We start from the raw sequence: 11,563 nt of genomic DNA, 5'->3' as shown, positions 1-11,563 counted from the left end.
TACTAGACCAGCATTGGAAGGGTTACACAGGGCTTTAAAGTCCCTAGAGATTTCTGCAGAGGAATCCGAACTTGAGTTAGATACTTTTTGTTTACAAATATGTGTTTATTGTGACTCATCTCTCTCACTGAGAAGGAGCTTGGAGGACAGCCAAAGAGATGTATCTATTGATAAACAGTTACACACTAACTAAATAGAATGTAACTATCTGAATGTCTGCATGGAACTTAAAACCTCTGTGTTTAACCCTTCCAATGCTGGTCTAGTAAAAAAAAAAATGCTTTTTGCATATAATATGCAGTAAATAATGTTTTAGAGCAAAGTTGAAATGCAGGGTTATATTCCGCTTTAATCTAAAACCGAAGTTGTTAAATTCTAAAACTACAAATATTGTTGGGTGTAAATTATACTGTTAGTATTTCTGGCATTGCATTTTCTATTAGCTGCAGAGGCTCTATACATTTGACAGTAAGTATTTTCCCTTTTTTATTTGTAAAAACTACAACTTTTTTATTACTATTATTATAAATATTTATTGTATTAAAGGAATACTATCGATTTACATATTTTTTTCAATTGACACAGGAATTGTTTGGGAAGTGCTGCTAAGTACTGGTGTATACATTTTAGTAGCAACTTCTTTGTTTACTGTTAGCAAAATACATTCAAAGTTTACTGACGCCAAAACTGACGGCTGACTGAGCCATGAGGAGAGGGGAAATTCCCCTCACACTTGATCAGTTAACTCTATGTGTAACTCTGTGTGTGACAGAGAGAGACAGGACACAGGAGCTGCAGCTGTTGGGAGCTCTGTTTCTGACTGAAGTGTCTGAAGAGAGCAGAGGAAATGTAACTAATTGTCACAGCTTTTTCATATTGTTTTTGCTTTCAAAGTTTGATATGTTTGATATTTGCTTTCTGTAGTCTGATATGCAACTCTGGCTGTGCATTGAAGCAGACACCCCTTCTGCAATTGATTTGTCCCAATATAGCTAAATCCTACCCTCAATAAGTTACAGCTTTTGCCTCTGATATTTAACATGAAAAGTAGGAAAATGTTTACACAGCTACTTAGACATTATTTGTACATTGTCATTTTAGAACACTTGGGTATCGATAGTATTCCTTTAAATACATAAAACTGTGTCTGAAATGGTGTGTGTGTTTCTAAATGGGCCTGAAGTTAAAGATAAGCATAGTGATGGAAGTTCCAGTCCTGTATATGTTTTTGGAGTCAGGGTTTCCACTGTATCACTCGCACGGCTGTAGCAGCTGCATTTCTCACTGCTTCATTAGAGTCCATAATGCATTCCTGGATTAGATTCACATCCTGCAGAAGAACCTTGCGACCCTCTGGTGCCTCTGACAGGGTGGTTAAAGCTTTAAGGCAATTCAGGCGCACTCTGCTGTGGCTGTCCTTTATAAGGGCCAAGAGTTTGGGGATGGCTCCGGACTGAAGAGCAGCATATTTCCCTGCAGACAGAGCAGTGATGAGCAAATACTGAGACAAACTGCAGGGCTATAAAACTTCTTCTTGGAGTAATGTCTTACCTTGAGTAGTTATGGTTATGAACATCAAAGCTCCTGCAGCATTGGCTCGGACCTCAGTATCCTCATCCTCCAATAGCTGAACGAGTATGGGAACCACCTCTGCTTTGACCACACTCTCTTTTCCTTCAAGTGGTACACTGCAAAGGAAGAACACAGACTGATACTTGAATGATTATATTTAAAAGTAATTCAGTAGCAAATTTGGGATACACTGCCATTCACCACTGATTACTCATTATCTGTTTATCTTGGCACAGAGTATTAAAGTGAACCTCCGGACTAAAAATTGACTCAGCAGCACTGAAAAGGCCTGGTGTTTCTTTAACAGTTTCACAGCATCAGAACTTTGTTTCTCTTATACAAGCCTCATTTTTAGCTGCACAGAAAAAAACTGCCCGGGCATTTTTCCCCTAATGCTGTGCAAAGCATGATGGGATTTCTGATGTTGTTGTTCTCGTTCTGCTGTTTTGGTGCAATTTTTTTTTTTTTTTTTTTTTACATTTTGAATTTGACATTTGAAGCCTAGCGCATGCAGCTGGGAGCGGTAATCAGGACACAGGACAGTTGGAACTGTGTCTCCTGCTCCCTGTCACCTCCTTTCAACCAAAAAGATGGCTGCCCCCATGAATCACAAACATTTGCCTGTTCTTTTAAAACATGGTGGGTAAGAGATTATATTACCTATCTATTCTAATTAACATAACTAATGTAACTTGATGACAGTATGTTTGTTTAGGCTGAAGTTCCCCTTTAAGCACCAAGTGCTTATTGTTGGGAGAAGCATCAATAGCCTTTTATCACCCAACCATCCAACAAAGTCTAATCCTAATCTATTCCTATAATATATCCAGCCCTAATCCTTTCTGGACCTCTAAAGAGGAACTTTAATTTAGGCTTAAACTTCATCCCAATCAGTAGAGTTTTTTTCCAACAGGAAGTCTTCACCCTTTCTTGAATAGTTAATCAGGGTCATCCAAATGTCCAATATTGTGATGAAACCCCTCCCACAGTGTGATGTCAGGGCCATGGCTCTGACAGTTTCCTGTCTGAACTTTGTTGCATTGTGGAAAAGAACACTTGTTACCAACTGCCAAGCAAGCAGTATCTCCCTTTGTGCATACATATACACATAAATATATATGGGAACCGTCCTCCCAAACCACTCCATTGTCCAGTTGTGTTCTTCTGCCCATAAGGCACTTAACTAAAGAAATATAGCGGAGGCTACCACTGGACAATGAAGTGGTCGGGAAGGACGATGAGGGAGCCCACAGACCATGTGGGGCTGGAGGTAGCGCCCAGGTAAATGAGGGTTACGCTGTAGTCTGACTAGGTCCCGACTAGAGTGAATATATTATTTGCATACCTAAAATGTTTAACCATTTATTGGAGAAAAATAAAAAAAAATAAACACAGCCTAGTTATATGCAGGAATGGCACTGTACATACATATTTATCTGATCTTGGGGTGTACTAACTAAACTCCAGTAAACAAAATAACGTGTGTAAAGTCATATGCACAATGAGTACAGCATAATGCATTGCATGTAATGTATTGGATTACGCTCTATTGATTGTGCAGTAAGACTTTAGGCACTTAATTCTGCTTACCACAGTTTAGTGAGCACACCTCCATGTCACATGTCAGTTCAAAGACGCTTTAAACTGAAAATAAAAATATGAAACTTAGTTTTGTTCTATTTTAACCTTAAAGGGACACTTAAGTCAAACAAAAAAAATGAGTTTTACTCACCTGGGGCTTCCAATAGCCCCCTGCAGCTGTCCGGTGCCCTCGCCGTCTCCCTCTGATCCTCCTCCGGCAGCCACTTCCTGTTTTGGTGACAGGAGCTGACAGGCTGGGGACGCGAGTGATTCTTCGCGTTCCTGGCCACAATAGCGCCATCTATGCTGCTATAGCATATATCATATACCATATAGCAGCATAGAGGGTGCTAATGTGTCTGGGAACGCGAAGAATCACTCGCGTCCCCAGCCTGTCAGCTCCTGTCACCGACATAGGAAGTGGCTGCCGGCGGGGCCAGGAGGATCGGAGGGAGGCGGTGAGGGCACCGGACAGCTGCAGGGGGCTATTGGAAGCCCCAGGTGAGTAAAACTCATTTTTTTTTTGTTTGACTTAAGTGTCCCTTTAACATATCTAAACACATACATTTAAGCATCTTGTAAGTTTATTTTCACTTCAGGTTTGCTTTGAGAAAATCTTTAGTACAACAAACTTCCCATATGTAATACACCTATACACAAGAAGTGAGGTGTTCTGACTCCACAGCTGCCTGCTTGTGCCACGTGTGACTCAGGGCTTGTTTCCACTGTTGCGACGTGATTTCGCCGGCATTCCGACGCTTGTAAAAACGCATGCGGATGCGTTTCCGCATGCGTTTTTACCCGCGATTTCGCGTGCGATTTCGCATGGCAGGGTGCCATGCGAAATTAACCATGACACTGCCAGGGCAAAATAAAATTGAAAAAGGTGCGAAATCGCACGCGAAATCGCGGGTAAAAACGCATGTAACAAACGCATGCGTTTTTACTATTAAATACATTAGCGGCGATTCGCATGCATTCCACTCGCAGGCGAATTCGTTGGCTCTTTTGTGCGTTTTTTTACCGCTGAAAAAAACGCACCTCAACAACGCTACAGTGGAAACAGGCCCATCCACTTGCATTACATGTGCGAATCTGCATGCGTTGGACGCATGCAGATTCGCGATAGTGGAAACGAGCCCTCAAACTCTACTAAAGCCAGAAGATCAGTTTGGCAGCCAGGCAGCCAAATGCAGGTACTCTGGAATAGCTTACAAGTGATTTAGTCCTTCACAGGAGTCAATAGAAAATAACTGAAAACATTAATGGAAACAACACTAAATGCTACAATACATCACTCAGCATCCATTCATCAAGACCTGATTAGTGCCCTAATGCAAATAAGCAAAAGACAAAAGTCCTCATTAACACCAAGGAAAGACTGCAAAAATTGTCAGTCAGCAATATAATATTTTTCAGCTTCTAGAAAGCCAATGGCTATCATTCATAAAGCATTCCCGCATGCGGAAATGCGTAATACCGCTGACTTTACCGACCACCGAGCAAGTTGTGTATTCATAAAGCCTCTTTCCGTATGCGGAGCTGACATTCCCGTGCAGAGTGACAAAGTACCGCCTTGTGCAGTGTGGATACGCAGGTATCCAGAAAAAGTAGCAAAATGCTCATTCATAAACATTTCCGCATAGCGGTATGCGGAAGGGGATTACCGATCCCCTGGCTGTAGCGGGAAGCTTGCGGAGTCCTTGTAAGTGAATGGGACGGACCTCCCACACATCAGCAGAGAGAGCACCGCATGGAGGGACTCGGCCAGCTTTTCTGTTTCCGCATGCCTACCGCCCGCCTGCCGACACCATTCTCCAGAAAACCTCCGCACTGCTACCGCCCCAGGCACAAAGTTTATGAATGACCACCCAGAAGGATAAACTACCGACGGCGGTATTCTCCCGCACGGGTTCCCCTTACCGACAGCCTGTTCATGAATGATAGCCAATGTGTCCAAATGAAGCAAAATAAACAATATAAACTATCTGAATTACTGATAAAAAGGTAATAATTAGTCAATCTGTGCGGCATTAAAGCAAACACATTAAAGCACTTAAAACATACATTTATAAGCTAAGGTTCAATTACAAGCTAAAAAAAAGTGTAGGTGCTTATTCTACAGAATCCACATTCCAGTGAATCATCTCTGGTATTTGTGATTATGCTGGAGCCCCCAGGAAATATAAGGCGGCACTATGTAGTCCAGTTACATGGGGCATGATGCACAATCCACCTATAAAATTGCCACGTGCAGGCAGCACATGGCAACATTACTGGTTATTGCCAACAGAGTACAATTGCCCCATTCCTTTCGATTCCCCATCTCTTGTCCCCCCCCCCCCCCCATTCCTTTAGAATGTAAGCTCGCAAGGGCAGGGCTTTCACCCTTCTGTGTCTTGGAATTTGTTATTCATTTGGTAGCTTGCACTCCGTTATATATTTTATTCATCATGGTACATCTGTAATTGTAATTATCAATTCTGTATTTTGTACCAGTGTTCATATTTGATGTATACCATTGTCTGTATTATTATGTACCCCATGTTTGTACAGCACCACGGAATATGTTGGCGGTTTGTAAATTAATAATAATAATTAGTGTGGCACGCAGTACATGGGTAATGTGAGCATTGCTAAGGTGACGCATGGTGCGCTTTTTGCGCAGTACTATTCTGGCAGTAGTGCCGGTAATATTGCTGTATGCTGCCTGCGCATAGTAAATTTTACTGGTGGATGGTGCATCAGGCTTGTGGTGACTACACAGTACTGTAGCAGCAGTTTACAGTATCTCTGGCCTCTTTCAAAGAAAAACAGCAGAACTGTATTTTATCTTGCAAATGTCACTGTAACAATGATAAATTACATTAACAGTACTCTATATAGCTGTATTTTTTTTCCAGAAGGCATTAAGGAATATGATTGTTTCAAATTCATATTTTTATTACGACTGTTTAAGTGATAAAAAAGGTCAAACCTCAAAGCTTTCACTTCTGGTCAGACAGGTAATTATCATGTAATTATTTGCAGAATTCACTGATATCCTGAATCCACCACAGTGGAACCCACAAGCCAATTACCGGTAGTTACATTGTAACTTTTATAGCTCATGGGTGCCTGCAGGTCAATGTGGCATGTTAAAACCAAACCTTGGATATAACACGTTTGCCATATGGCGCACAAAACAACTTAACATAAGCATCGTTGATTCAACTGGTTAATGGACTGATAATATGTCATGTGCAACATACTGCATTGCTATATGTAGACCAAGACAGCAGAGGGCTCTGGCTACAGCTGGGCAAAACTGCCCTTAGGGATAGTGATTGAGATGCTAAAAACTCCGTTATGATCACTTCTGCAGCATGTACTGCTGGCTGCAGTTTTACTGAAGACAAGCAGTTTTTGATTTCTTTGCGTGCATTTGCTTGCATAGTTTTGCGTGTGCTTACACTGAGCGTTGATTCCATCTGCAGTCGCTCTTAAGCTAATGACAGGCTAATATGCTTTTGTGAAAACAAACATTGTCTGTTGCAATGGAGTTGCAATCCCTTTCTTGCAGGCTGCATATCATTGTCTGCCCTTTTCAGCTGTCAGCCTGTGATTAATTACCATTCACCTGTGTGGGAATCTGCATGTCTGCTCCCATTGGATGACCTCAGTATAAAGGACTGCTTCCTGCAGTGCTCCATGGGCTATCATAGCTTCAGCATAAGCCTGTCTTGCTGCTGCTTTGGCCCCAGATCGTGTTTCTGGTTCTAATGTTACTTTGCTGGTCTTGCATCATATATTGGCTCATCGCCAATATATATGCATACTAGCACGTTTGTTATTTTCCTTGTATTCGTGTTACGTTAATACATCAGTGTCGCTGACATATACGTACACGAACTGTTTATATCCTGTGTTCAGTCAGTCAGCTTCCAGCACGTTCTGGTAGGTTGTGCGTATCGTGATCACCCGTGCTGAGCTAGTCAGTCCTGTTCCCTTGCGTGGATTGCGCTCGCTTCTGCGTAGAAGTAGCGAATCCTTCCTAGTCCTGCTCCAGTTCTTAGTTAGTGTCCCTTGCTTATGTCATATATCGGTTTATCGCCGATATATACATATGTCAGTTAGTCGTTTGTAGTTCATTGATAGCTGTAATCATAATACGCTAGGAAATCATACCTATTGTATATTTGTGTGTATTACGTCTGTCTTCTTTGACTCTATTTTCCCGACTATTCTGTCCTGTCCTTGTGAGGCACGCCACCGCTGCAACCGCATTGGCTGCTTCATTCCAGTCTGTCTTAGCTTGGACGTTTGCTGTCACTTAACCACTTGCCGACCGCCTACTGCAGATTGGCGGCGGCAAAGTGGCAGCCCCAGGACCACGTAACGCAGAATGGCGTCGGGTCCTGGAACACTGTTTTGTCGGGGATCGCGGGCTGGGATGCGCGCGCATCCGCCGGCAATAGGCTCCGCCCACCCGTGACGTCAACCCGCCGGCCAAACGTAAGCGCCGGCGGGTTGTTAACCCGACGATCGCCGCATAGGAAGCGTATAATACGCTTTGTAATGTTTACAAAGCGTATTATACAGGCTGCCTCCTGCCCTGGTGGTCCCAGTGTCCGAGGGACCACCAGGGCAGGCTGCAACCACCCTAGTCTGCACCCAAACACACTGATCTGCCCCCCCTGCCCCCTGATCGCCCACAGCACCCCTCAGACCCCCCCCTGCCCACCCCCCAGACCACTGTTTGCACCCAATCACCCCCCTAATCACCCATCAATCACTCCCTGTCACTATCTGTCAACGCTATTTTTCTTTAGTCTCTAAACTGCCCCCTGGGAACTCCTGATCACACCCCCCCACCCCTCAGATTCTCCCCAGACCCCCCCCCCCGTGTACTGTATGCATCTATCCCCCCTGATCACCTGTCAATCACCCATCAATCACCCCCTGTCACTGCCACCCATCAATCAGCCCCTAACCTGCCCCTTGCGGGCAATCTGATCACCCACCCACACCATAAGATCGCCCGCAGATCCGACGTCAGATCACCTCCCAAGTGCACTGTTTACATCTGTTCTCTCCTCTAAACACCCACTAATTACCCATCAATCACCCCCTATCACCACCTGTCACTGTTACCCATCAGATTAGACCCTAATCTGCCCCTTGCGGGCACTTAATCACCCGCCCACACGCTCAGATTGCCCTCAGACCCCCCCTTATCAATTCGCCAGTGCATTATTTACATCTGTTCTTCCCTGTAATAACCCACTGATCACCTGTCAATCACCTATCAATCACCCCCTGTCACTGCCACCCATCAATCACCCCCTGTCACTGCCACCCATCAATCAGCCCCTAAACTGTCCCTTGCGGGCAATCTGATCACCCACCCACACCATAAGATCGCCCGCAGATCCGACGTCAGATCACCTCCCAAGTGCACTGTTTACATCTGTTCTCTCCTCTAAACACCCACTAATTACCCATCAATCACCCCCTATCACCACCTGTCACTGTTACCCATCAGATTAGACCCTAATCTGCCCCTTGCGGGCACCCAATCACCCGCCCACACGCTCAGATTGCCCTCAGACCCCCCCTTATCAATTCGCCAGTGCATTATTTACATCTGTTCTTCCCTGTAATAACCCACTGATCACCTGTCAATCACCTATCAATCACCCCCTGTCACTGCCACCCATCAATCACCCCCTGTCACTGCCACCCATCAATCAGCCCCTAACCTGTCCCTTGCGGGCAATCTGATCACCCACCCACACCATAAGATCGCCCGCAGATCCGACGTCAGATCACCTCCCGAGTGCACTGTTTACATCTGTTCTCTCCTCTAAACACCCATTAATTACCCATCAATCACCCCCTATCACCACCTGTCACTGTTACCCATCAGATTAGACCCTAATCTGCCCCTTGAGGGCACCCAATCACCCGCCCACACGCTCAGAACGCCCTCAGACTTCAGCCCTGATCACCTCGCCAGTGCATTGCTTGCATCTATTCCTATCCCACTAATCACACCTAGAGACACCCATCAATCACCTCCTGTCACCACCTGTCACCCCCTAGCACACCTACCCATCAAATCAGGCCCTAATTTTCCCCGTGTGGGCTCCTGATCACTCGGCCAAACCCTCAGTTCCCCCTTAGACCCCCTTTCCGATCACCTCCCCAGTGCATTGATTGCATCTATTTTCCCCTCTAACCACCCCCTGAGACACTCATCAATCACCTCCTGTCACCCCCCTAGCACTCCTATCCATCAGATCAGGCCCAATACAACCTGTCATGTAAGAGGCCACCCTGCTTATGACCGGTTCCACAAAATTCGCCCCCTCATAGACCACCTGCCATCAAAATTTGCAGATGCTTATACCCCTGAACAGTCATGTGGTATCGCCGTACTCAGGAAAAGTAGTATAATGTGTTTTGGGGTGTATTTTTACACATACCCATGCTGAGTGGGAGAAATATCTCTGTAAATGGACAATTGTGTGTAAAAAAAAATTAAAAAATTGTCATTTACAGAGATATTTCTACCACCCAGCATGGGTATGTGTAAAAATACACCACAAAACACATTATACTACTTCTCCTGAGTACAGCGGTACCACATGTGTGGCACCTTTTTGCACCCTAACTGCGCTAAGGGGCCCAAAGTCCAATGAGTACCTTTAGGATTTCACAGGTCATTTTGCGACATTTGGTTTCAAGACTACTCCTCAAGGTTTAGGGCCCCTAAAATGCCAGGGCAGTATAGGAACCCCACAAATGACCCCATTTTAGAAAGAAGACACCCCAAAGTATTCCGTTAGGAGTATGGTGAGTTGATAGAAGATTTAATTTTTTGTCACAAGTTAGTGGAAAATGACACTTTGTGAAAAAAAACAACAATTAAAATCAATTTCCGCTAACTTGTGACAAAAAATAAAATCTTCTATGAACTCACCATACTCCTAACGGAATACCTTGGGGTGTCTTCTTTCTAAAATGGGGTCATTTGTGGGGTTCCTATACTGCCCTGGCATTTTAGGGGCCCTAAACCGTGAGGAGTAGTCTAGAAACCAAATGTCGCAAAATGACCTGTGAAATCCTAAAGGTACTCATTGGACTTTGGGCCCCTTAGCGCAGTTAGGGTGCAATAAAGTGCCACACATGTGGTATCGCCGTACTCAGGAGAAGTAGTATAATGTGTTTTGGGGTGTATTTTTACACATACCCATGCTGAGTGGGAGATATATCTCTGTAAATGGACAATTGTGTGTAAAAAAAATCAAAACATTGTCATTTACAGAGATATTTCTCCCACCCAGCATGGGTATGTGTAAAAATACACCCCAAAACACATTATACTACTTCTCCTGAGTACGGCAATACCACATGTGTGGCACTTTTTTGCAGCCTAACTGCGCTAAGCGGCCCAAAGTCCAATGAGCACCTTTAGGCTTTACAGGGGTGCTTACAATTTAGTACCCCCCAAAATGCCAGGACAGTAAACACACCCCACAAATGACCCCATTTTGGAAAGTAGACACTTCAAGGTATTCAGAGAGGAGCATAGTGAGTCCGTGGCAGATTTCATTTTTTTTTGTCGCAAGTTAGAAGAAATGGAAACTTTTTTTTTCTTTTTTTTTGTCACAAAGTGTCATTTTCCGCTAACTTGTGACAAAAAATAAAATCTTCTATGAACTCACCATGCCTCTCAGTGAATACTTTGGGATGTCTTCTTTCCAAAATGGGGTCATTTGGGGGGTATTTATAACATCCTGGAATTTTAGCACCTCATGAAACATGACAGGGGGGCAGAAAAGTCAGAGATGCTTCAAAATGGGAAAATTCACTTTTGGCACCATAGTTTGTAAACGCTATAACTTTTACCCAAACTAATAAATATAGGGTGAATGTTTTTTTCTTTAAATCAAAAACATGTTTGTCCACATTTTTCGTGCTGCATGTATACAGAAATTTTACTTTATTTGAAAAATGTCAGCACAGAAAGTAAAAAAACATTTTTTTGACAAAATTCATGTCTTTTTTGATGAATATAATAAAAAGTAAAACTCGCAGCAGCAATCAAATAGCACCAAAAGAAAGCTGTATTAGTGACAAGAAAAGGAGGTAAAATTCATTTAGGTGGTAGGTTGTATGACCGAGCTATAAACCGTTAAAGCTGCAGTGGTCTGAATGGAAAAAAAGTCTCTGGTCCTTAAGGGGTTTTATGACTGCAGTCCTTAAGTGGTTAAGCAGTGACTAGTTAAGCAAACGTTCATTCTGTTACCTGTCCTGATCTTCTGAGTTCTGGTTTATGCGCTCAGCGCTACCTTGCGCTGAACCACTACAGTGGAAGGATTGTTTGTGGCTGTTCGGATCTACGCCTGCTCTGTGCGCCACATCT

General features: G+C 43.8%; 1 protein-coding gene across 3 annotated transcripts in view; it reads right to left on the bottom strand.

The window, feature by feature from the left end:
• Positions 1–315: 315 nt before the first annotated feature.
• The window catches only part of RSPH14 (radial spoke head 14 homolog), a 271,996-nt gene continuing 260,748 nt past the window's right edge, over positions 316–11,563 (bottom strand). For 2 of the 3 annotated variants that reach the window (XM_068238355.1, XM_068238353.1), the window contains exons 6-7: positions 1,552–1,688; positions 317–1,473 (exon numbers count right to left, since the gene is read on the bottom strand). In XM_068238355.1, the coding sequence (XP_068094456.1) occupies positions 1,235–1,473; positions 1,552–1,688 (376 nt within the window). In that variant the 3' untranslated portion in view covers positions 317–1,234. Of the gene's footprint in view, positions 1,474–1,551; positions 1,689–11,563 lie in introns of all 3 variants that reach the window. The other variant, XM_068238359.1, reaches the window with a different exon arrangement.

The sequence above is a fragment of the Hyperolius riggenbachi genome, chromosome 1 (assembly GCF_040937935.1).
Source record: "Hyperolius riggenbachi isolate aHypRig1 chromosome 1, aHypRig1.pri, whole genome shotgun sequence".
Taxonomy (NCBI): Eukaryota; Metazoa; Chordata; class Amphibia; order Anura; family Hyperoliidae; genus Hyperolius; species Hyperolius riggenbachi.
This window is presented reverse-complemented; position numbering and strand designations above follow the sequence as displayed.